This window comes from Lethenteron reissneri, chromosome 19 (assembly GCF_015708825.2).
Source record: "Lethenteron reissneri isolate LAM-NWPU_2019-01 chromosome 19, ASM1570882v1, whole genome shotgun sequence".
NCBI lineage: Eukaryota > Metazoa > Chordata > Hyperoartia > Petromyzontiformes > Petromyzontidae > Lethenteron > Lethenteron reissneri.
Genome location: NC_083797.1, coordinates 12,027,830 through 12,054,381, shown reverse-complemented (window position 1 = coordinate 12,054,381; position 26,552 = coordinate 12,027,830). Strand labels below are relative to the sequence as shown.

At 50.0% G+C, this 26,552-nt stretch overlaps 1 protein-coding gene across 1 annotated transcript in view; it reads left to right on the top strand.

The window, feature by feature from the left end:
• Positions 1–1,680: 1,680 nt before the first annotated feature.
• LOC133344261 (protein EFR3 homolog B-like) overlaps positions 1,681–26,552 on the top strand; it is a 50,290-nt gene continuing 25,418 nt past the window's right edge. Inside the window, 10 exon segments of the mRNA XM_061554336.1 lie at positions 1,681–1,990; positions 12,696–12,772; positions 14,403–14,530; positions 14,853–15,003; positions 20,159–20,280; positions 21,988–22,137; positions 23,416–23,544; positions 24,343–24,421; positions 25,198–25,333; positions 25,797–25,955. Of these exon segments, the coding sequence (XP_061410320.1) occupies positions 1,906–1,990; positions 12,696–12,772; positions 14,403–14,530; positions 14,853–15,003; positions 20,159–20,280; positions 21,988–22,137; positions 23,416–23,544; positions 24,343–24,421; positions 25,198–25,333; positions 25,797–25,955 (1,216 nt within the window). The 5' untranslated portion in view covers positions 1,681–1,905.

The window sequence follows — 26,552 nt, the reverse complement described above, 5'->3', positions numbered from 1 at the left end:
ATGTTGTCCTTGTCATATACGCCAAACACTCATCATGGATTTGACCAAAAGTCGCACTGCAGGACCCTCCTGAAAGAGTCTTGAGACTCAGTTTAGTCTTTTTTCATAAATACAAATCGTTATATTTTTTCAGCAATAATGGAAGCTGATCTCCCGACCGATATTTCATATCACGACTTCCTGATTGTGAGTCATACAGCAACAGACGTGTTCCCAATTCTCACTGCTCAAGCGTGTGAGAGATAGAGAGACGCAGGCAGCAAGGACAAGGCCGTTCTAGACTACGTGAGCAGCACAGGAGCAACAGCAGCATCCCATTGGAGGCTGCAACGGTGGATGGAGTTAACGCGATTATCCGTGGCTGGATTATCCCAGACACGCCTGTGTATATAAGCGAACATTAAATTACGTGTTTAATAGGCTACCCACTGATGCCAATGTTTGGCAAAGCTCGCGTTTTATTTTTTTCCCCGGGCTCTGTTATGCCAGATAATCAAGAGTTGACTGTAATATATTGCTCACGAAAGGGGAGAGTAGGAGTTTGTGTAGGAGGGAGCTGAGGCCGTGAAAGATTTTAAGGACGATGAATGAGATTTTTATTGCCTTCTCTTCGTAATAAAAATTCCGCTTTTGTTTACATCCTTGATGTGCCTTAGCTTTGGTTCATGCATAATGAATCGGTGCCTGCGGAATAGCGAGCGTTGACTTGTTCCTTTGCACGCGTGCGAGCCTGAACCCCCACCAGGTGTCCTGTGTGCGGCAAGCGGTACAGCAAGTAGGTCGCTGATCATATCGCACCGACTTGGGACTGTTTTATATATATATGTCCACCTCGGGTCTGTGGGTTTTCTCTGGGTCGATGCACATCGTTCCAGGGTAGCAGGACTCGAGTGCAAAAAAAAAACTGACCACTAAATTTAGGTTTTATTTCCTGAATGAGTCAAGGATTTAGATGATCACGATATGTACGTAATTACATCGCAGCGACACTAGCCTGTGCGGAATCCTTACCTCGCCATCCTCACTGCCCCCCCCCCCTTCTTGTGCAGTGTGACTGGAAAAATCGCCGCATATTACAACAATTAACTAGCGAGCAACCCAATGCCTCAACAGCCAGACGTAGCATTACATCATCCTTGTGGGAGCGCCTGCCCGCGCGCCTGCGCCCCGATGTCCGCGCGTGTCGTCTGTGCTGCATTGCTGTGCCGCTGTGAAAAAAGATCCTATGCCCGTTTTTTTTGTCGTGGTTGTTTGTTGCTCTGAGTTTATATTTCACGTTGGACTGTGTGTCTGTATGTCTGTCCGCGAGACAGAGTGGCTCCTTGTGGCATAAAATTCAGGAAATCTGCATTAGATAATGGAATGACAATGCTGGTCACGGTTGTGATGAGTACCATTATAGTCGAGTTGGCAGTGACATTGACAATGTTGTGAACCACAGCGTGAACACACGGGGCAGCCTTGTTGTGTCACGGGCAGCGCAAGCGCTTGCGTGTCTGTGCGCGAGAGCCCCCCCTCCCCCCGGCTGTGCGTGTGCGCGTGCCTACGTATATGTGCAAGGCTTACGCACGCACAGATTGGCGTTTACGTCCGCACACACATGCGCACGTGCGTTCACTGGCACGCGCGCAAGCGCGTGCGAGCGCTCATCCTAATCCATTTCTCGGTCCCTGCTACCGCCACGCTCTCCCTCGCTCCTCCTCCCTCCCTCCAACCTTCGCTCCGCGACCGCTGTGCTCGCTCTCGTTCGTTCATTCCGTCCGGTGGTCCGTCCGCCACTCAGCCGGTTGGCCGGTCAGGTGGCAGTTCGGTCGGTGGTCTGGTCGGTGGGCCGGTCGGGCTGTAACACGCCTGCCTGCCCCGCTGTCGGCCCGGCATGCGGTTGTGCCGTTGGCGCGGGGAGGGATGCAGTCTCTGCTCTGTTCGTCCGTGCCGTGCAGTGCCTCCGAGGTGCAGGCGTGCGGGAGCGAAGGAGCTGCCCTCCTACTAGGTGCGTCGCGCGCCCGTACGCGCTCAGGGAAAAACTTTATTGTGAATCCGTGCCGCTTTTGTTTTGTGTTTTTAATTAAGATTGCCTGCCTCCATCTGCTGGAATCTCCCGTTCTAGTCCAGTCGAGTTTGTTGTCCAACCACGGAAAGCGGCTATCGCTCTCAGGCATGTTTTTGAGTGGTTACCACGTGTTGTTTGGCGTGATTGTCCGACTTTTCGCTGCGCTTGCCGGAGTAATGAGTTCCCAGCACGTGCAGCGAAACGTCCGACTTGGTGCCAAACGACAACCTGATGAAAGCACATCGAGATGTGATACCGCACAACCGTGAAAACCCACACACGGAGGATGCGTGCTGTTTTACATATGTAATCGTTTTAATGAAAGAGTGTGTGTTGGCCTGTGTGTTGTGCTGACGCAGGGAGGGTCTTTGGTGTTGTTTGTAAGAGCGGGTGGTTTGTGTGCCAGGTCATCTTGGCACAATCGAGTCGGATCAAATAGGAGCGCTTGAGCCATGGAATGCTGCTCGATTTCCCTTTGGCAGCCCCCTAATATCTTGGCTGGAACTGGGAAAATTATTACTTGGTGCTTGCAGATAGGAGCGCTTCTTCTGTGCTTATTGTGCCTTCGTACAAGCACAGAGGAGGCCATGGTGGCGAGATGTTAACTACCTCGCCTGGTATGCAGGAGGTCGTGGGTTTGATCATGACCCTAAAAACTGTATAGTTTTAGTTTGCATTTTCTCTCTTCCCGTGGTAGCATGGATTTTTCTCCAGCTCCTCTGGTTTTTCCCTCTGCATTTCGAATCGGCGTGCGTTTACAGTATTTGGCTGCTATAAATCTCCACGTGATAAGCCACTTTGTTGTGCTATCATCTGTGGGTCAGGTCGCTTCTGAATAACAGCTATATAGCTGAGTCGGTTTTACCTGGTAAAATAAAAAATTAAGTTTAATAGTTTTTTAAATCATGGGACCTCCTTTGCCAGTACCAAAATATGAGAATAGGTTTTCCCCTTTTTTCTGGCAACAAAACAGGTGTTAAGATGTTAAAACACCAAACTGAAACCTTTTACAAGGAATCCAGTCCGCATTAACCACAATACTTGTGTTAGTACGCTTTTTGGCGTCCTCTGGTCTAACACTGTCTCTGGTATGGACCAATCAGTTTCAAAGACAATGCATTTATTATCGGAGTGTTTTTTGTTTGCATTCTGACCACAAGTATTGTGCTTTAATGCAGACATGATTCCTTGTAAAAGGTTTTAGTTTGGTGTTTTAACATCTTAACACAGCTGTTTTGTTGCTAGAAAAAAGGGGAAAACCTATTCTCAGTTTTTTAATCGTCATCTCTCTGTGGGCCAAACTGCTGCAGGGTAATGTTAGGTTTGCATATGAAGATGCTAAGAGATTGGTTTGCCCACACGCATAGCTGTAAATGGACCTGGGGTGAGACAGGATGCTGTGGATACTGTGATCCTCCGGAGCTATTGACTTGCACACTCTGCATGTTTAATGCAAGCTCTTGGTAAATGTTTATCCAGGCCATGTTAATTGCCTCTTCAATTGAAGTGTGTTTATTTCTGCTCTGTATTTCTAGTGCACGCCTTTATTTGCATACATTTTGTATTAATTGTGTGTCCGTGTTGCAAATGTTTATTTCACACGTGGTTAGTATTACTTGTAATTTTTTTAAAAGCAGCGTTTCTGTCAATTGATTATCTCTCGTAAAAGGACTCTGGAATTTCTCCCCACTGGCTCTCAAGGTTGCCAGCACTGATGAGCGCTACCCAAAGCTCATTTGAGGGTTGGAGTGGATTTATTTACTGCTGAGGTTTAACACGGATTTTCATTTTCACATTTTTCACAGGTCTGGCATTTTATTTGTAGAATTGCTCAGCAATTACACCCATGTTTGTGCATCGCTGTTTATGCAAAAAAGGTTGGAAACTGAAAATTTAAAACGCGTACAATTTATGACAACTCAAACACACGAGGTCGTGAAGAATGTAATATAACATTTTAAGTGAAATTGAATTAGATTAAAGTAGAAACATCACTGCTGTAAAGAGAATGTGTTTGAGGCTCACTTGTTAACCTGGCTTAGCTCAGTTTCTTTTCGGGATCACATACACCTGTAATCCAGGCTGGGTGGCTCGCCACATATGTGGGATACTCCCAAACTTGCTCGGTTCCTTTAATAGTGGTCAGAAGATGGCAGCGCAGCAAGAAGGCTCATGCACTCATCTGCGTGGACCTTTGGGTGTTGTTACTTCCTTGTGTGGGATGAGTTTATCTCTGCTTGCTGTAGTTTTGCTCCCACAGGAAAAACACTAATTAAAATGGTTTGGCTTAAAGTCCCAATTTTGACCCTCCCTGGAAAAAAAAGTCTTGAGACCCGGTGAAGCTTTCATGGATCAATCAATGATTTAAAAAAAATGTCTTATTAAACCAGGTAGGCCTGAATTAATCTTAATAAAAAAAATTCAGGATGGTCCTACTTGGGATATTTGACCATTTCCATTTTGTGAGTATTGCCTTGTGGGAGGAAACCAGAGCAGCCAGAGAGAGCCCGTCCGTGTATTTGAGGAGGCAACAACAACTCAAGATCCACACAAACATATTCAGAAATCCCCTGCTGTACTGCCATCTCATGGCCACCTCGCAGCCCAAGGTTACAAAACCGGTGTATTTCCAAGTAGCTGCTCATCCAACCGGGCTCGGCAGAGCTTAGCCGCCCCCTAGACCTGATGAGATCGGGTCCATTCGGGGTGATTTGGTCACAGGGAACACAATATAGCTGTGACGTGAATATTTAATGGGGTTTGGCTTTACTAACCTGGCTTAACCCCGTCCGCCTGCCATCAATACCGATCATTTTGATTTGGTCTGGCCGAACCGTTGCGAGCACATGCCCAATAACCACGGGGGTTGGCGCCGCTGCTGCCGAGAGAGGCTGCTGGTCACGCCGGTAAATGCATTAGTATTGTCAGCTGTCCCAGCCGGTTAGGCAAAATGTGAGTGCCGTCCTGGGCACGCTTGCCTGGATGGACGGAAAAAACAGTGCCTGGTTCTCATCCAAGTGTTTGCACTTAGAATAATTGGGGGAATGGAAAAGTGTAATTCTCACAGTGGGAGTGTAAGCAGAGCCAGTGAATAAAGCCTGGCTTTGTGATGACCAACGTATTAACTAATGCGTTCCCAAAAAAAGCTACATTTTACGTAAGTTTCTCCGGGCCAAGAAATATTTTCTTTCTCCCCAAGGCCACGAATTATGATGTGCATGTGGAAAAGTACTGCATATCAGGGTGGCTCCCTGACAAGCTTCACATTAACCTCGTCCGTATGTAACAATAACAACAAGAATAATGGTACGTCATTTGTAAGTCCACTGTTGAGTGAAGGCCTGCCTGTGATGTGTCAGTCGTGGGGGTTTGTGTTGTGACTATGCTTGATCAGTCTGGTCAGTGCAGCTTCATGAAGGAGGTGCCCCTAGCCTGGTTCGGATGTCAGTTGCTGGGAATTGATTTCGGGTCGGCAGGTTCGTAGTGTCGTATCACTTCTTTACCCCCTCGTGTTTTTTTCATGTTACTTTTAATTTCTAGTCTGACATCAGAGCTTCTTGACTGATCTTACATGGGCACAATGCACAGTGCACGTTAATATTTAAAAAGCTAAGCTCCCGAATGTAGCTGTATCATTACAAACTATCCTGGTTAATTTGTTATAGCTGGTGGAATATTAGAACCTTTTGAGAAAAATGTATACACAACACCAAGCACATCTAAATACTTCTAAAAGTCAAACTTTGGTGACAAGTGTTGTTAGCGAGCGCCTATTAAGACGAGCACCAGGCAGAAAGTGATAATGTGGCTAACATCGCACGTGCCTTGTCGCCTTTGTCTCTCCGCCGTGGATGCCGACCGCGATGCACCAGATTGGGAATTTTAGGCCGAGTTAACGCCGAGGAAGCCGAGGCCAAGACGAGATTTCGATTTAAAGCTTTCGTGACTGCAGGGATTCGAGAGTTTGCCAGTGAACCTGAGCCCTAGGTTTACAGGAGAGTGGTGTATTATGCTGACCATTTACACCAGCACTCTTTCTCCGTGCGTGCACACGGAAACACACGTACACATTAAGGGTATCGTGATGCACAGAATAAGCGATTTAATAAAGAAATTAATTTTCCCAAAGGAATAAGTAGTACACCGAATTGTATTGTAAGAATCGGCGAGGTTTCTTTTTATCGTATGAAATGGGTTTTCACAAATCAATTATTTGATTAAATCGTTACCTTGAAGCATAACAGTTCATGGAGGGCAGTGGTTAGCACATTGCTCTGTGAATCCACTTACGTGAGTCGTGGGGAGGCCTTCATCCAGCAGTGTATTTTAACAAAGGCTGTTAAGTATTGTGTTTACACGTGTGCGCACAGTACATCACGTGCACATTTATCACGTCTTCAGAACGAGACACGTAACAGTTGCATTCACAGAATGTTCGACTTATTTTAGATCCTAGTTCTATAACAATTGGGAGCAATACTTGTATTACACGATCGGGTTATGGCTACATTGGGCTGACTGTATTGAACAAGGTACCCGTGACATGTGAAATTTTTCACCCCCCGCCTCATTCACTGTCTGGTTGTGAAACACTCGTGACTCAACCCCCACATCAATAGTTCCCCGTCGATTCCTCATTTCAAAACCACTGCAGCCTTCCGACGTGAACGGTAGCATCCGATGTTATTACCTCTCCTCACGATGAAAGTTTAAAGCCCTAAAACAAAACAAAAAACCCGTGCCCTGCAGCAGGCCTTGACAGGCAGCGACAGCAGCGACAGCCATCAACAATTCAATTCGCGGGGGCCAGCGATTGGATTTGCGATAGGGGTCATACATTTAGTCCGTACGCATGGAGGGAGGAGTGCGGGTTAACCCAAATGCATACGCTTGCGTATTGGGGGTCTACTGACAATGTACGCATAGGAAACAGGGGGGGGGGGGCGGGTAGGGGGTGAAGCCTCGATAATGTGTCTACATTGGCCTTCAAATGAGTTAGATAGTCTGGCGGTGGACTGTTTGCTCAAACACGTTAATATTATTAATCCTTGATCGTTTCTGCGTGGATTAAATATCGTCCGTTCTATAGGATTCGGGGGGCAGGGTGCGTCAGGTGAACGTACACAGTTGGGGGGGGGGGGTGTCAAAGTACACGTGCGTACAGGGAAGGGGGAGAGGGGTCAAGTTTTGACAGATTTTTGTGTACGTACTAAATGGATGGCCCCATACGGGGAAATGCGGTGGGATCAAGCAGTGATTTCACCACATTAGATTCGCCCCCTTGATCGTTTCTTGTCGTGTTGCGTCACGGTACTGTAATGTGACGTGGAAAATGACATCCTCCTCCATGGTCTATCTGTAGTGGTGGTATTGACGTGCGCCGACAGTGATGGATCACGGGGCGCGGGGTTGGGCACGCGATGTGGGCGGGGCATGGACGCGCGCGCCGGTGGTAAGGCGCGCTCACACAAGCTGGGAAAAGAGGATCGTAGCGAGTGCGCAGTGATTGGTCAGATAAGTGGGTGCTCTCAGCGACGTCCGCAGGAGGGGTATAAAAGGAGACGCGCGAGAGCACTCGTGGTCAGTGTTAACCAGTTGAAGACCGAAGACGGGGTGGAGGAGGTAGTGGCCCGAGACCCCTAGTCCCTGCCGTCCTTGTGAGGACCGGGGCCCTGTGTGGCTCGGAGCCGAGACTGAGGGACCCGTAGTCCGACGCCCGTGTGGGTCGGGACGGTGGTACCCAGAGCCGAGACGGGCACCCCCGGCTGGGTGTGTCCCGGAAGGCTACGGGGCGTAAGAGCCCGTGTCAGAATAGCTGAGTGGGTGTTTGTCACCCGTGTAGCTGAGTGGGTGTTAGTCACCCGTGTAGCTGAGTGGGTGTGAGTCACCCGAGTAGCTAAGTGGGTGTCAGTCACCCGTGCAACGAAGTGGGTGTTAGTCACCCGTGTAGCTGAGTGGGTGTGAGTCACCCGAGTAGCTAAGTGGGTGTCAGTCACCCGTGCGAGGAAGTGGGTGTTAGTCACCCGTGTAGCTGAGTGGGTGTGAGTCACCCGAGTAGCTAAGTGGGTGTCAGTCACCCGTGCAACGAAGTGGGTGTTAGTCATCCGTGTAACTACAAGTTGGTGAAAATAAAGAGTGTGCTACCCGTGAAGACGTCTCCCGCCAAGTTACTACTTTACATATCCACTGCTTGATGAAGTCCTCCCTCATGGCAATAACTCGCTTTGCTTTGGGATGCTCCAATCCATCGCGCCCCTGTGCGTGAATTGTTCTCGTCGCTCCGTTGCCACCGTGGTCGTGACTTTTGGGCGTGTTTTTTCTCCTTTTCTTTGGCCGCTATTCAATCGGCAGCCTCGTTGATCGGCGGTCATCCCCCTCCCAGTGACGTCCTCCTCAAGCCCGCTGACTCGACGGTCAATATGACGTCTCTGATTTATGCTTGTTCTCTGATCCACATGCTCATCTTCCTGTCTCTAAAAAATGAAATTCGTAGCATTCGTATCTTTTGAAAATTATTTTTATTTGTCCGGATATAGAATGAGCCATTCACGTACCCGAGTTCTGCTACTAACAAATTGGATTGACTCAGATTAAATTGGCAGTCACAGAAAACATGCGCCGCTTTCACTTCCTGCTCTTATCCAATCGGCATAAAATGTCCGATTGGAAGCGAAATACGGGAGCCACCGTGCACGCGCCCCGCTCATTCATCCACCCGTCTCTGCGCTTTGCCGAAAAAGCACCGAGGCTCCCAATCGATCAGCCTTGCCCCCAGCGCTTGCGGTGTTGGAGGCAGGGAGCGGTGCCATCAAATCGGGGGTAAAACGCAACGCGGGGCCGCGGTTTAGAAAAGTGGAGGCCAAAATGCAGCTCGAGGGACTAAAGTGTACAAACGCGCGCATTGGGTAGAACGGACTCATTTAGATGCATTTAGAAAAGCCACTGTCGTATTTATGGAATGCGTGAATGAGAGGACAAGAATAGCTGGGAATGGGAAAACCTGTAATGTAATTGAATGAATGGCTTTATCTCTGGATTTAGGGTACTGAGTGAGTGAGAGTGAGTTTGGGTGTCCATTTTGCAATGGAGACCTGGATGTGAAAAAAATAGAAATAATGTCAACGTGCCAGGAAAACTGGTCATGGGTGTGGTTTACACGGGGTTCTTCTCCTGTTGTGGTTCATGGCGAACAATTCACGTGGTTCAGTTCATTTGGTTGATATTGTATTTGCATTACGTTGAGTTGCTCACGTGGAATGCTATCCCCCAGGGACATGCTTTGTGGTTCACGTTTTGCAGTTAACTCTCTCCAAAATGTGGTGCGGTTCATGTCGCGTAGTTCACATGGTGCGGTTCATGGAATGAGGTTCATGTAGTGCGGTTCACACAGTGCGGTTCACACAGTGCGGTTCGTGGAGTGCGGTTCGTGTAGCGTGGTTCACACTTTGCGGTTTCTGTAGCGCGGTTCAGGCAGCCCCGCCATCGTGGTGCATGATGAATGGATTGGTTGGGAGCGTGATGGGTCCGTCAAGGGCACCGCGGAGCCGGCCGCTGACCTTGCGCTCACGGCAAGACGCACAAACTGCATGGGCAGCTCCCTGAGCCAGATCAAGGGGAACATCTTCGCCGGATGTGCAGTCGCTCTCGAATACATTAAACATGCGTGTACATGTGTGTGTGCGCCCGAGGAGAGCGGTGGCGCAGCGGTTAGCACGCCACGCTACGAACCCGCTCGTGGCCTTCACCAGTGACGATTATCTGAACCGTTCCTGCACCCCTCTTAGGTCGACTCAGCCTCGAATGAGTACCCGGTGCAATTTGTAAGCATTGCCACGAGGGAGATAGCGGTGGCCGGGCATGGTGCTGTCTGCCCACCCCTAATGTGCTGTGCCGGCCTTCATAGGTGCTTGCAAATAGCACTAGGCCCAAAAGTCTGTTAAGGCTATACGGGGGGATCTTGGTATTTGTACACCCATGTGCACCTGTTTTGTGTGTCACAGTTGTTGTCATGGTTCACGCTGCATTAGAAACCTGGCAACCTGAATTATATTCCCGGCCACGGCCAAATCTCGGTGGCAAAAATATCAACTCGTCCCTTGGTTGACGCAGCCTTCTGGGTGGTACCTGGTGCGTTGCGTTAACATCAGTGTGACATTGAGTGGCGCTGGCCGTAGCACCCAGGTGCTCGTTAACAGTGCTTGCCTCATCCGCATATGCATACCTGTCAACCCATACGGTTTACACCGTATTCTTGTGCAGGGAAATAGAGTTTTCAAATCCATACGGCATACGGCCGTTTCAATACGGGCAAAAGTAAATAAAAACAATTGTCTGTTTGTGCTTCTTCCTCGTGATGGGACTTTGTAGGATGAACTTTGAGATTTATAAGGGCACGGGGTGACCAATGTAGTCTGTAATAAGGGAGGCACTGATAAGGGGTTTTCAGGTTTGCAGATGTAGTGACATATGACGTTACTACTGTATCGGGTCTGTATACACATGACGTCACTGCTATGTTGGGTCTGTACACGTGACGTCACTGCCTGTTCTGTATGGAGGCTGTCGATGGGTGCCACGGGGGTTGTGTCAAGCCGTGGCACTCCGAGTGACCCCGGCTGGGCACGTGACCGGATCCAGGAGGGGGCCAGAGGCCCTGGGGGACCCTGGGGGGGTCATGTGGTCGGGGAAGTGGAGCCTTCTCGTGGGTTCGAGAAGGTGGGCGTGGCCAGGGTGTGGCCGGCCACACCAGGGGCGCTTATAAGCGGGCGCAGCGCAGAGAGCTGGGCTTTTGGTGCTTGGGATGAAGCCGTCTCATGAAGACTCTGAAGAGAGAAGCCTCCAGTCATCGTGGCCAAGCAGAAGCCCTCCTGGCTTGGCCACGCCAAGTGGTACCCGAGCGTTAGTGAGAGTGGGACGGTGGTCACCACCTCATGTGTAGGGTGTGTTGCAGTTGTGTTGCAGAGTGTAAGCGCCTCTATCGAACCATTACACATATGTAAGCTATATATGTCTCATCTGTTTCAAACACTGGTGGTTCAAACACTGGTGGTTCAAACACTGGTGGTTCAAACACTGGTGGTTCAAACACTGGTGGTTCAAACACTGGTGTTATGCCGGCAGTATGATTTTGATTCCCAGGCATATTCAACTTTCGTGGCGAGCAGCATTTGAACCTGTGCGAGTATTATCTGAACCTGGCCTGGATTGTCTTCCCATAGGTCTACTCGGCCTTACATGTCTACCTGCTGTATAGCATTGATTATGCTCGCCATTCACCACAGTGGCAAAAGAGTGTATATTGTTGGAATAGCACCACGAACTTGAATCGTGATAATTCACCGAATCACAAGGGAACGGACACTCGCCACTTGCCTCGGTGAACATTTCAACTGTGCAGGGCCCGTGCAGCGAGGTTTGGTTCTGGCCGTATCCGCCCCCTTGTTTGTGACACGCTAGCTTGAATAGGTGCGAACTAACAGCCTTTGCCTATATGATTTCTGCGGCTAAGCAGGGGATCTTTGTGTGTGTGTGTGCGAGATGGAGGGGGCTTGGGGGGTGGGGGGCTCTGATTGCTGCCTTTCAATTGGTTGTTCCAAACTTACCCGGGTTTGTCCCGTGACATCCATTGATGAAGCCATTACCTCTGCACCCGCAGCTCCCCCGCCGTCTGTCCCTGTGACCTGCCATCGGCGAGTTGAATTTTAATTTCGTAAGCACTGCCCGCGGAGCCCGCTTATGGATTCGTGTCTGCGTGGGCGACAAATTGACATCGCTTTCGTTTTCCAGCGGCCGAGGTCGTTCACCGCAAAAGTCGACGGGAGTCGTTTGTTTTGATCGGAAATTAGGCCAATTTATTCCTGCGCCGGCTCCAGCAGGCACGGGCGATGTTTTTTTGTTGTTGTTCGACTGAAAATGCAGCTCTCCTCTTGCCCGACCAGCGTTGCGGCGGCGCTGCTTCGACAAGGAGATGATAGATTACTCCTAATTGACAATTAGCGGCGCGCGTGTGCGCGGGGCGCGTGCATTGGTCCTTTCCGTGGACGGGGCCGTCGGAGCGACCGGTTGGCACTGGATTGCGGCGCTCGCAGTGCCGCAGGCTTCCCGGAGGGCGCCGGCCTCAATGTCACCACGCCCGGAGTCGTGTGCACTGCGAGTCCACTTATGTTCCCAGCACAGATGGGACACGGGGCCTGCGGGTGGGTGGAGTTGGCTGCAGCCTAGACACAGCCTGGCCGGTCGCGCCGGGCCTCAATTGGTCCTTGGTAATGGTGCGAGCGAGGAGGGGAGCGGAAGTGTCATGGGTTAGTGCACTGCGTTATGAACGTGGCGACCCGAGTCTGATTCTCATTCGTGGCTAAAATCACAGACGACTCGCCTAACCAGTCCTGGGCTTCCCCGAGGTTGACTCGGATTCCTCCAGTATAAATAAATATTCTGATTCCGTCTCGGTGTTAAATGATGGTGCAGTGTGTGAACATCAGCACTGATTAGACGAAGGCGGCCAGGCGTATGCTGGCCACCCCCACGCCCCAGCCCCCCACCCCCCTTGTGTGCTCTACCTGTATTCATAGGTGCTCGCCTCCAACACGTGCCCCCCAACAGTCTGTGTCAAGGTAACATGGGGGATGTTTGTCTCTGTCTGCAGGGGTGTGTGGGTGTTTCGGGGCGTTTCGCCCGCGCTACAAGGTCCTTGTGGACAGCATCTACCCTATAAACCCACAGGTAAGAGGTCATCATCATCATCCATGGATCATCAGTCATTGGCGAGAGACCCGATCATCCGTCAATTATCAGTCAATATTAATCATGATCATCAATCGCCGTCGTCTCTCTAAATACAGGTAGTCCCAGAGTTACGATGGTCCGACTTACGATATTTTGATCTTACGATGGCGATAGCAATACGACAAAATTGCCATCAACAACCTAACATCGTTCAAATGTGCAGACGACGGACAGAATTTTGGTGAGTACAGTACAATATGATACGTTACGATACGTTCAATGCATGTATGATACGTAGCTTTACCGATTTCATTTTAGGGTTACCACGATACGATACGCATGTTAAAAGTTTTTATAGCAGATAGATTGTTTCCTGAAAAACTTTCTATTAAATTGCAGTTCATATAGGTAGGCTAAGAATTTACCTTGTTTTTTTTACTTTACATTTTACTGTGCAATACAGTATTGTAATTAATAATTACATATTGTATGTAGTTTCTATAGTACGGTACTGTAAATTGTTCTGTTTTGCTAAATTATCACCATTCTTTAAGACACCTGGGTAGGCTGGGCCATCTTCGACTAGCGATATTTTCGACTTACGCTGGGGTCGTCGTAACGCATCTCCATCGTAAGTCGAGGACTGCCAGAGCTTGAACACAATTGTTGTATTTGTTTTCCCAGCACTCGTTGGAATGACGTTCAAAATACTTACAACGACCCAGATTATTTGAATCCTCTGTTCATCCTTTAATTTCAATTTACCACGTACAGATTATTGTAAATTCGTGCTTAAGTCGGTGTTATAATTCCATAACTCGCACAAATTATTTTCTGGTTATTTGTCGAAATTTCACTTGATTTATTTTTAAATGAACTCGTTAATGCCTGGAAAATATTAATATATTTATATTGTGTAGGTCATTTAGGAGGTGGTACCTAGGACCTCCAAGCAGAACGAAATTTACTGCATTTATGCATGCATACCTTGATGAAGACATCCGAAATGAAAATTGGAAACATGGAAATTTTCAATTCCGTTTTTGCGTGTGATGGCACCAATTTGTTCAGGATCTAAATGCCAATGTCGAGCTCTGCTGGCCATGACGAGAGTGCTTCAGGGGAGAGTTCGTGTAGATTTGCTGTTCCTCCTCCTCCGTTGAAGGGGCGCAGACTGCAGTGGTTTACGATACGCTGCATAGTTTGAGTTGCATGACCACACTGTGGCTTATCTTGCATTTTCATTTGATCAATAATTGTCAAATGATAGATTTGGATAGAAAATTACGCTGCGATGCGAGTACATCCCAACAAATCTGCATGACGATTTATGAAATCTGGTAGATGAACATCACACGACGATTCACACTTCCCTGTCTCCCAGTGGCCACACTCTCCGCAGGTTTAGTGACGACCAGAATCGACTCTCGCAACAACAATAACACTAAGTGTCAGTGACGTCACCACGGCACTTGTGCCTAGCTCGTTGCACTGAGGGCACAGTGCACCGAGCTGGGTGATTAGCACAGTTGGCTACACACAGTGTGATAGAAGTTCAACATACATACATGCGTTGACGCTCGCTCGCTCACGCACGAACGGTGACGTGCGCGCGTGTCGTGTGCAGGATGGCCTGGTGAAGCCGAGCATGGAGAGGCTGACGTTCTACGCCGTGTCGGCGCCCGAGAAGCTGGACCGCATCGGCTCGTACCTGTCTGCCAGGCTCAGCCGCGACGTGGCCCGGCGACGACACGAGTGAGTGCTCGCGCGTGAGGGGCACGTGGCCAATCGCTTGCCGGTGGGTGGCTGCGGCACACTTGAGCAGCGGGGCCCATCCTCTCTCCCCGTGTGTGCGGGTGACATTGGCCTCCCGGTGGCTCGTCTGTCTTTGGCGACAGGGCGATTGATACACATGCAGGCTTGTTGGAGACGTATCGATTTGCTGATTAAAATGAATTGTTACCAGGGCGGCAGCTCGCCCCCCCCCCCCCCCCCCCCCCCCGCTGTCCTTCCCACCCTGACCCCGCGGTCACCTTTGCCTTGACCTCGCACTCACCTCCAACGGTGCTCTCGCCAGGTATGTCGTCATCTCCATGGAGGCCCTCGACAAGCTGCTCATGGCGTGCCACTCGCAGTGCATCAACCACTTTGTGGAGAGCTTCCTCAAGATGGTGCAGAAGCTCCTCGAGTCCAACGAGCCACAGCTGCAGATCCTGGGAACCAACTCGGTATGATGCCAACCCTGCCCTGTGACGTGCGAGGTGGGCAGGGTGGTTGTGAGCTGAGGACTGCGCCTGAGAGATTTACGAGCTCTCGGTGCGATTGATGTATGTGTGTACGTTGAACTTCTTTCGCACCGTACGTAGCCAACCACGCTAATCGGATTGATGCTCGGAAGCTAAGCGGAGTTCATTGCACGACAGTGGCAACTGATATCTTCAATTGCATCAGAGCTCAAATGAAATTCAAATGCTGTACCAAAATTATCTGGGAGCAATGTTGAGACCATTGTCTTGCGACATTCGAGAACTCTGGTCAGCCACGGTGGGCTGTCCAGATGTAGGATATCAACTCGTGGGCTCCGCCCCTCTGACTCAGGACCACCCGGCCACTTCGCTTGGCGCCATTTAGATCCGCGAAACTTCTCGCATGGTTAACGGTGGACACGCAAACCCAATACCAACAACTATTAATTCGTGGAAACGCACATCTCCCAATACATTAAATTTCCCATCTCGCGATCAATATCTATTAATTTCGTATATAGTGTCGTTTATTTATTTAAATTGATCGTGGCCCTTAACTAAATATAAAACGATTAATTTAGAGACATAAGTGGTGTCTGTTTATAGCTGGAAGCTCGGCTACTAGGAGGTCGTTAATCTGATTTTCTGAAATCAGTTTTAGTGCTCATGCTGCAGCCGATTAAGTCAAACAGTGTGATGTGTTTAATGTTTTATTCGTGACCCCAATTTTATTTAAAATAAAAATTCTTATATCATACATATGTAGTGAGTCCAATTGAGTCACGGACGTTATCTTGGGAGCAACACTAGTTTATTACGCAACTTCAACACAACATCGCACAACCTACACTCGGGTCTCGAATGTCCCATCTCGCCACGCTGCGGCAGAACTAGACACGGTTCGCTATCCCGGCCCGGACCACAAGCTGGGCCCCGGACCACGTGGCTAGAGGCTTCCTCTCCCCGACGTTGATCTTTCTTTACCAGCCACACACAAGACCCCGAGCCCCTCACGGGGCCCCCGTTATATCGGCCTGGGCTGGGGCTGGCTCTGCCCTTCGCCATTCTCTCCTCCGGCCGCTATGGGCAGGAATTCCACACAACTCTCCCTCTGCCCCACCCCCCCCCCTCTGTCTATTTAAGGCCTCGACACAGAGACGTTGTCTTTCTGGGTGCCTATGTGTGTGTTTGTCTCTGTCTCTGTGTGAGTCTCTGATTGTGTGTCTCCGTGTCTAAGTTTTGTCTCTCTGAAATTTAGCATTCTTTAGAAGAACGTAATCAACCAGGTGGGGTGTTGACTGGTGTTGGCCGACTCTCTGTGTTGTATTGCATTATATTTCCAAGTTTACTATGTTTGTTTTCTCATTAATTTTACCTGATGATGGTTGCTTGTGTTGCAATCGAAACGTCGTGTTCTATTATTATTAAATTTCTTTCTGCGTGACTTTACCGAAAGAACCAAAGAATAAGACTTGGTAAGGCTTTTTCTGGGTAAACACGTCTAATAATAATCCATCATTTAACATCGTCGTCATCATCGGTCGCTTATCCGTTAGAGTCGTGGTTGCACCGGCGATTCCTTGCAACGAACCCTCTCCTCAAGCACTCATGGTTGTTGGTGACCCGCGTAGCCACGCCTGCCACTGATCTCCCTGTTCCAGACGCTACGTTCATCATCATCATTATCCCAATGGTCCTTGGCCGGCCTCTCATTCTCGTCCCGCCAACTGGGTCCAGAGAGCTAATGCTGGAAAGCCCCTGTGGTGTTCTAGTCCAAAACAACCATTCTATAAATGTTACCTCATCTCCAGAGTCGTTGTGGACATATGCACATGAATATAATTTCCTAAATTGTGACTTTCCAATGTTGCCAGTTGGGCTAGAAGTTGTCTTTTTTTTGTTGAGGAGTCCGAGTGCAAAAATGGCAATCTGTTGTAAACATATCAACCATCTGGACCATATTAGTTCAGTGAATTCCTGCATCACAAGACCTCCACAATTCATTGTGCAAAGGTTAGGATACAATTTTGCCGCTCGTTTTTTGCTCTCGGCTTCGGCAGCCGAAGAGTTGGTGTAACAGAGGGGCTGCGTTCATATTTGGGTGACGCAGGCGAGGCGACTCGGCAGAGCGAACAGCGGCGCGCTGTTAAATGTGGCTGCGGCGTAATGAATGGACCGGTGCAGCGAGTTCATTTAACCGCAGCGAGAGATGCTGCAAGTAGCAACGAGTAGCTTCTAAAAATAACGTGCACCGCCCTGTGCCGAGGCACAGCTGTGGGTGATGTGTTACCGCGGTCGTCGCCATCGCTGTCGCGTTTTCGAATTTCTGATATTGCACCAATGTTCCCAACCGGTGAGAAGACATCACATTGGGGCGCCACGGTAGCGAGATGTTAACTACCTCGGCCGTTATACAGGAGCCCCTATGGGTTCGATCCCAGCCCTGACGCTTGTAAATTTGGAGTTTGCATATTCTCTCCGTGGTCGCGTGGATTTTTCTCCGGGTCCTTCAGTTTTTCCCTCCACGTTTAGAATCAACGTGCGTTTAGAGGAAATTTGACTACTGCTGTAAATCTCCACGTGATGAGCCACTTCGTTCAGCTGTCATTTGTGGCCGGGTCGCTTCTGAAAAGAGCTATATAGTTCAGTGGGCTGAACCTGGTAATTTTTTTTTTAATGTTTTCGACAACCGAATAACACACGGAGAGTTGTGCACCACAACCGCGAAAACTAGCGCAGTGTTGCGGTCACTTGCAATTTCAATTTGTGCAGTCGCTCGTGATCAAGCCAAGACCATTAAATAAATTCACCACAACTCATGGAATTTCGGCTGAAGTCCAGAACTGTGGCTCTGGATCATTGCTTTGGCAAGGTCGTTATGAGCATTCTCACATTCATGATTTCCAATCAGTGATGAATTTTTGTGAAATTAAATTACCTTACACAATTTGGTTCTCAAACTCAACTTTTATATTGATATACGCTAACTGACCTTTCCGATGGACGTGTGTGATTGTGAATGTGCTGTGTGTGTGCATGTGTCTAAGTATGCTTGTATTTGGGGAGCGGCAGCGCAGTGACCTTCCCTAGATCGACTCGGCCTTAATTAGTACCTGGTGAGGTGTGTAAACATCATCATTGGGGAGACAAAGGCAGCTGGGTATGGTGCTGGCCACCCTCTCCCTCATGTGCCGTGCTGACCTAATTGACTGCTTGCTAACAGAACTTGCCCTAACAGTCTGTTAATGATGTAGATGCTCACCCCGAGCCCTCATTATTTGCATTGCCTTTGAGCTGTACGCCTTTTGGCGTCCTCTGGTCGAGCACCAATTGGGTCGAGGCTCAAAAGAAAGCCGTCCCTGGTGTGGACCAATCAGTTTCAAGGACAATGCATCTATTATCAAAGTCACGTAGTAGGGAAATAATAAAATAATATAAATGTAAAACAAAAATGTTTTTTGATTGTTTAATATTCATATTATTTAATTCTTTCCCTTCTACGTGACTTTACCGAAAGAACCAAGAATATGAATCCCTGCAGTCATGAAAGCTTTAAATCAAAATTATCATTGTATGTTTTTTGTTTGCATTTTGACTGCTAGTATTGTGGTTAATGCAGACATGAATCCTTGTAAAAATGTTTCAGTTTTGTTGCCAGAAAAAAGGGGAAAACCCCTATTATTATAGTCTGTTAAAGGTTACGGTATATGGGGGAACTTTGTCTTTGTGCGTTTGTGCATGTACGTTTGTGGCTGCGTCTTTGTGTGCTCGTGTGTCAGCGTGTTTGTGTGGATATTCGTGTGTACCACAATGTACGTGTGAATGTGTATAAATGTTTGTTTGCACACGTGCATTTGACTGTATATTCTTCCTGTTAACACCATGTTGGTGTTGAGTGAATGTGTGTGTGTGTGTGTACGTATGTTGTGTCCGTGTGCGTGCTTGTGCACGCGTGTGAAGAACTTAATCAGCAAATTGGCTTCTCAGAGTTATTGTTTGCTGTCGTTATAACCCAAGCCAGTCTCTGCCTGTCTTGTCTCCTATAATTGCACTGTGTCATCGCGTGCATTAAAATAAATCCTGCGTGTGTTTTTTCTTTATTCTGTCAAGTGGTTTCCGTTCCGCATCGATCTCTCCTGCGTCCGCACCGCCTCTCAAACGCCCCTTCACCCCGTTTGCATAGAGCACCGAGATTATTCCCTTCTCCCGATTCTACATGACGTGTGCGAAGGTTCCAAGGAAAGGTCAAAGCCTCGTGGAGGACGTCCGCTGGTCTCAACGCAGTGTTACGTTTAATGCGGTGGGGCAGAGAAGGCGGCCACTCCGTGGTTCGCCCGCATGTGCATGCGTGACGCTTTGACATTTGGGAAATCTGGTTTCAGAGGTTGACGGCTCGCAGAGTAAACTTGAACGCAAGATGCTGTGTGCTCGGCGCTGCGGCCGTGAGGAACAATGATTTCGTTCGTGTGCAGGAGTGGGACGATTGCGGTGTTTAGGACCACGAATTTACGGCGGCGGCACGGGGGAGGAGGGTCTTAGTCCAGCTATGGATAGACCATGTATATGTTCTGCTGATGGCGATGATGACGATCGAGTATTTGGAATGAATACGGATTGTTGGGCATGGAGCAATCCATAACAGCTGCAATTCGATGAATTGCGTAAAAGTTCGAGGTCATGATTTTCATGCTTCATGTTTATACCGTCTGGTTTGTAATGCCAGTCTCGTATGTTTCATCTCGTTCACGCGGTCACGATGAATTGACTTTACCCTCTCGTTTGTCATGTCCACGTTTGTCGACTGCTACGTTATATATATAAATATATCGACTCTGACGTCATATAAACATCTCCAGCACGTTTGGGGTTTGGTTTTTCGCCTTTATTAATTTAGTCATGAGAGGGTTACGTTAGAGGTCATGCTTGCACATCATTTGCATACAACTTGGACATCATCACAGTGATTCAACGAAAGTATCGGCACAAGTGGACCGTTTAAGAGGCCCTACCGGCCAACGCGTTGCGGATTCTCATCTCGTTCATGATTGTTCTCACCAGCGCCGTGTGCGCCCCCCCTCCCGCCTCCCCCCGCCCCCCCCCTCTCTCCCCCCTGCCTCCTGGCGGAGCTTGCTTGCAGTTTGTGAAGTTTGCTAACATTGAGGAGGACACCCCCTCGTACCACCGCCAGTACGACTTCCTCGTCTCCAAGTTCAGCGCCATGTGCCACTCGAACATCGAAGACCCCACCACTTGCACTGAGTGAGTAAGGGCGTGGACCACGTGGCTTGAATGTGGGGTGGTGAACTGGCACGGGAAGAGCAGGTTCTGTGTTTTTTTCCAGGCGATGAAGGAATTGATGGGCCCTCCCGCTCAGGTCGCCAATTTATCGGCATGCACGGCGTGCACTTTGAGTTAAGTGATTAGCGGAGGAGGAATCGCTGATATTCATTAAGACCGTGGGCGTTGAATTCGGAGCAATTGCAGGGCCGAGTTCTATCAAGAAATTAACCAATGGACCGTGCCAAACCCAGCCCAAGTTTCATAAGGAACCCACTCCCACATAATTGGGATGCTTGGAGAGAGACCACAGCAGAAGGATGCCAGCCATGGCAAGCTGTGCCCAACATCCAGCTGGCAGTGCAGAGAGGAACTGGTCACGGAGAACAGCCAGGCTTCATGTGGGGTTGTCTGGTAGGGGAGCAGAGACAAGCGAGCTCAGGAAAGGACGTTTCGGCAGTGGGGGAGCGCAAGGAGGCCGCCTCTGGCGCCATCACGCGGTGGGGGAAGGAGCGGTGCACGCTTTGCAGTTGAGCCCCCCAGAAACCAAGAAATGTGCTCTCGCTGTCCGACTCGTGCCGTGAGCAGTCCGACATTGTGCTGCCGAGCGTGGCGATTGTGCCAACTGTGGCTGAGAAGTGGTGGTCTGGGATGGCTGTGTTCGGCATCTCGGGTTGCCTGAGAGGCCACATCGAGTGCTCGAGTGCGATGAGGTGGAATAAGGCGCCCTGAGCAAATAAGCTAGAACCCAAATTGTGTTGTGATGGCGAGGAGTGCCTTCGACTAGAGTGCAGAGGGGTGTCACGTCGAGTCATTGCGAGCACCCAGTGTGGTGTAAGAAGGCGTTGATTACAGGGGTGTTGGGAGCCCTGGGACAGGGGTTGGCAAGCTGCAGCGCCAGAGCCGCGTGCGGCTCTTTAAGGAACCGCTTTGTGACGTTGTTTATTAAAGACCACCGGCTCGTGTTCACCACGTCGTCCATTGCTGTTCTTGACGTATTGAGTTTTTCTTTTACCAAAAAAAAAATGGCTGCTCTTGTTATTTTGGTTTTGCACAAGGGGGTCACAACAACTCCCAGAACCCTGATGACGAGCCATGGGCAGGATAACGGCACGGAAATTATCGCACTGCTTTGGCGGATAGTGGGAACATCCCCATATGCGGAAGGTTAGGTTAAACAGCCTTTAATGCCCAACGGTGGCTCAGAGAGACAATGAGTTTGGGAATGCGCAAGGACATAGGTGTGATTGTGTGTTTGATTGTGTGTGTGTGTTTGATTGTGTGACTTACTGTTTGAAGTGGCACTGCCTTGTTGAAGCGTGTAGGGTGACTTGCCTACAATTAAAGACAGTCGCCCCTCATAATGCCTCATGCTTGCATGACTTAACCCACCGTATGAGCAGTCGGGACCTGGCTCACCAAAATACATCATAGTGAGGCTGGCAATGGTTTATATAGTTATTGCTACGTGCACACTCTACACCGTCACCAGTGGCATGTGGGATGTGAACACAGTCTGTGCCTTGCTTAGGTTGTGTCGGCCTTCAATGAGTGACCTGGGTGTATTGCGTAAACTTCTTGCGTGCCGTGCCGGCCTTGAAGAGCCGCTCGCTAGCAGCACTTGCCCTAACAGTCTGTTAAGGTGATACTTGGGTGGTCGGGGGAATTTTTATCTTTGTCGCGTGTCAGCATCCGCATGTCAGGCCTGAAGGGGCTGCAGGGCGTTGTGCGCAAGACCGTGAAGGACGAGCTTCAAGCCAACATCTGGGAGCCGCAGCACATGGATAAGATCGTGCCCTCGCTGCTCTTCAACATGCAGCACGCCGACAGCTCGGAAGGGTGCGCGTGGTTTGTTGTCACTTCCGACCGCACCTCCGATCAGCGTGGTTGGCTACGTACGGTGCAAAAGAAGTTGGACGTAGATACGCACAGAGAGCGCTGCGCCGACGGCCACTCGGCGCGTACCGAGCGGCGGCCGATCCGGCGCAAGTAACACGGCACCACTTGCTGCACACACGTCCAGTGACACTCGCTGCCTCGTAGGTACAAGGGGACGTGGTTCGGTTCCTGCCTTGAGCGCCGCCTCTCCGTGTGGATTTTGTGTTTTTCTCCCTCCGTTCTGTTAATACCTAAAAAAAAGAAAAAAGCCATACAGTGTAACTGGTATTGGGGAAACATCCCACTGCTCCAAAATTGCCTGCGAAATGACTCGATTGGAATCGCGCACAGCGGCAACATTGCCCCCTTACCGTTCGGAAACCAACCGCATGAATAAACGTGTGGGGGAAAACCCACGCATGCGTTTGCACTCGGAAGTATTTAGCGAGCAGTGTGGAAGTCGATTGGTAGCTGTCAGTGGGGGTAAAACAAGTTTGCACAATAGGTAGCGGTCTTTAGGAAATGCTCTTCATGATTTGCAAATTGTCCTTTTTGTGCTGGTTTGCGTCTCTAAGTTATCGGCAACCCCCTTTGATCAATTCTTCCAGTTTTTTTCCAGAGTGTAAGTCCCCAACAGCCTACACAACTTCAAACTAAAGTTTTGTTAAACTTTGGTCAGGTTTACAATATCTATAGTGCCGCCGCCCCCCCGCTACGGACTGACGGATTAAGTTAGTGTATAAATGCTTTTAACCAGATTCATAATAAAATAATGCTGGCTTCGGCGGTGTAAATGTGTCACAAACCCACCTCCACTCGACTTGTAAGGTTTGTCACGTGAACAACACGTGCAAATTACTGTAGACTCTCGATTATCCGCGCTAATGTACAGGGAGGATGGCTGCGGATAATAAAACAATATCCATTTTCTGGGGATCTCTATGCCAAAAACCACTAATATACATTATTGTTTAGGTTATAATATATATTGAGTTTGTTAATGAGTGGGCCCAGAAGACTGGGCCCACTAAGTGGATGATAGCAGAGCCACGCCAATCAAGATCAATGTTGTAAAGAAATGCAACGACTGTACTGTAGAGGCGATCACGTGGATTTCGGATTAACCGGAGCAACATATTTGCCGGGTTTAAGAACGTGACTTGCAATCAACATTTCCAAGCATAATGATGTATAACTCTATTTAGAATATTCATCTGGGCCTCTCCTTGCGTCCGGCAGCCAGACTCCGGGCTCGCCGGCACCCATGGAGCAGGAGAAGCCGGAGAGCCTCGCCGAGAGCTGCCTCCGCGAGCTGCTGTCCCGCGCCGCCTACGGAAACATCGACAGCATCATCCGGCCCGTGCTGATGTGAGCGCTCCGCCCCACTTGGTATCCGCGCTGCTGCCGCTGCTCCAGCGCTGGGCCAGCAGCATCTTTGTGGGCTCCTGAGTTCAGGCCCTAAGGCTGTGTGGTTTTGTTTGTTTGTCAAGGGGCTGATGTCTGTGTCAGAGCACTTGAACTGCACCTCTTACTTCAGGGGTTAAACCTGTGAGGTTGTTCGCATCTCAGGGCTCGCGTCTGCATCGTGATGCTGTGCAACCACTTTTGAGATCCTGAGTTGAAGGTCCCAGAGTTTGATGTCTGTTGAGGGCGTCAAACCGGCACGTATAGACACGTGCCACCACATCAAGCTCACACTTCTAGGATTCTTCGGTGGCATTCCCCGAGGCTCATGGGACCAGACGAAGGCAGCATGTAGATATACAATTTTGACCGAATTGTGGGAGAAGCGGCTCAAGCCGTGTCTTCATGGTTGCCTTGTTGTCTCCCTCGGACACTTGAGGGCACAGTGGCCTCTGTGCCCGGTCGTCCATCAACACGCAACACGCATGTCGCATGCATATGTGTGTAAGAGGGGTGGCGCAGTGGTTGGCAACCCGGATTCGTTTCCCGCTCGCGGGTCAACACCACCAACGATTATCTGAGCTGGTCCTGAACCCTCCCCTAGGAGACAAAATTGGCCAGGTATGGTATTGGCCAGGTATGGTATTGGCCACCCACCTCCTCGTGCGCCGTGCCGGCCTTCATAGATGCTCACGAACAGCACTTGTCCCCACAGTCTGTTAAGGCTATACGGGGAATCTTTATCTTTGGTGTGCGTCGCAGGCACCTGGACGGTCACTCCCTGTGGGATCCCAACACCTTCGCCGTCCGCTGCTTCAAGATCATCATGTACTCCGTCCAGGTGCCCGCCCGCACCTCCCATCTCACTGGGCGGTGATTGTCCCGCCGAGCTTGTGAGCGTGACTCAGTGGCCGTCGCGGCGCGCGTGAATTGCATTTTGTATTTCCTGCACCGGGGGGGGGGGGGGGGTACAAAGCCCAGGGTTTGTCAGCTGCTCTGAGCAAGTGGGGGTCTGGTGGTGGCTGCTCTGGCGGTAGCCGCTGCTAGCGGGGGCCGTAGTTGCGGGCGCCGCGCTGGCGATTATCTGAACTGGTCCTGGGCCTCCCCTAGGTCGACTCAGCCTCAAATGAGGTCCTCGTGCGACGTGTAAAAACATTGCTACTCGGGAGGCAAATGCGGCCGGGCGTGGTGGTGGCCACCCACCCTGTCGTGTACTGTGCCGGCCTTCATCGGTGCTGCGCTAGCAGCACTTGCCCCAACAGTGTTGCAGGCGCCACCGAGGGTTTTTTTTGTTTATATATGCTGGCCGATCCATTTACAGATACCACATTAACATAAAAGTGAGAAACTGCAGCGAAAATATATTTTTTTTTCCATCTGAACTTCTACAATTTATATGTACTGCATATAATATTGGAGGCATGGTACATACATATATATGATGTTTTAATCCAATGCACCTATTTATTATCAGTTCCTCTAAGAAGAAAGTAAGAGGGGGTCATTAGAAGTCAGTAGGGTATCTATAAACGACTCAATCCTGCGTATACTTGTGTGTACCTGTGGGGTATCTATAAATGGCTCACTCATTGGTATTCTTGTGTGTCCCCATCTCAGAACCAGCATGCCCACATGGTTCTGCAGAAGCTGCTCGGCCACCTGGACACGCACAGCAAGGCCAGGGCGACCGTGCGCGCCGGGGTGGTGCAGGTGCTGTCCGAGACGGTCTCCATCGCCGCAGGGGGCTCCATCGGTCAGCGGATTGTCTTCCTCTGTGCACACTCTTCGCTCTGCTGAGCGCAATCATTCATTAATTCGCCTTCGCTGTTGCCGGTCGTCGTTTCGAGCTTCACTCGCGCGAGCGTGCTGTTGATGTGACTGTCATTCCCCCGCACCTCCGATTAGCACGGTTGGCTACGTACGGTGGAAAAGAAGTTCAACGTACATTCGTGTGCTGTGGGTTGTCAGCGCTCTATTATTAAGCGAGCTGGCGTGCGATCGATGGTTTGATTCCAGCTATAGCTTTAACCACTCCTGCTGGGCATCTGTGAAAAACAGCTTTGGGGCTCATCAGATTCCCCCAGTACAAATACAAATTCTGATTGTGAAATGAAGGGCCTTCACTTGAACTGTATCCTCACCCCCGCTGCACGTCGGTGAGGCCGTCGCGGGGTTGGCTAATGGGGCATTGTTGCTGATGCTTGGCCCGCCCGCAGGTCCGGCCGTGCTGGAGGTGTTCAACTCGCTACTCAAGCACCTGAGGCTGAGCGTCGACCAGGAACTGCGCTGGAGTAATGTGGGGGGACAGGACGACAGCGCGATGGATGGCGCCAGCGCCGAGGCCATGTTCCAGGATTCCGTCGTCAAAACTATAGGTGCCGTAATCCCGCTCCGCTCCACCACACCGGGGTGGGGGATTGCCATCGTCGGCGTCGCCACCCGCAGGCCGAACGGCCGTTGACCAGCCGGTGAAACTGACTGCGGAGCAGAGGTCGCAAACGGGTTTTGATTCCTTACCCGTACCCGTACCCGGCCGCACCAGGGTCGCAAAGGGGTACCCGTACCCGGCCGTACCCGTACCCTACCCGTACCCGGCCAGGTATGGGTAGGGTATGGGTATCGGGTACCTGATTGCGACCTCTGGGATGAAGCCATGTTGCAGGCGCGGGTGGGTTGATTCTAGGAACTTGAATTGTGAGAAGAGACAAGACGTTTGGAAATGAGTGACAAACAGTTACTCACCAGTGACTCACGGTCTACCCGTACCCGGCCGCACCAGGGTCGCAAACGGGTACCCGTACCCGGCTGGGTACGGGTATCGGGTACCCGGTTGCGACCTCTGCCGAACGGCCCTTGACCAGCCGGTGAAACTGACTGCAGAGAGCGCCAATGATTTATAAATCAGAAAAAAATCTAAAACCCAGCCACGCAGTCGCCTATGGCCTGCTTGATCCTCTCTCGATCCAAATGAA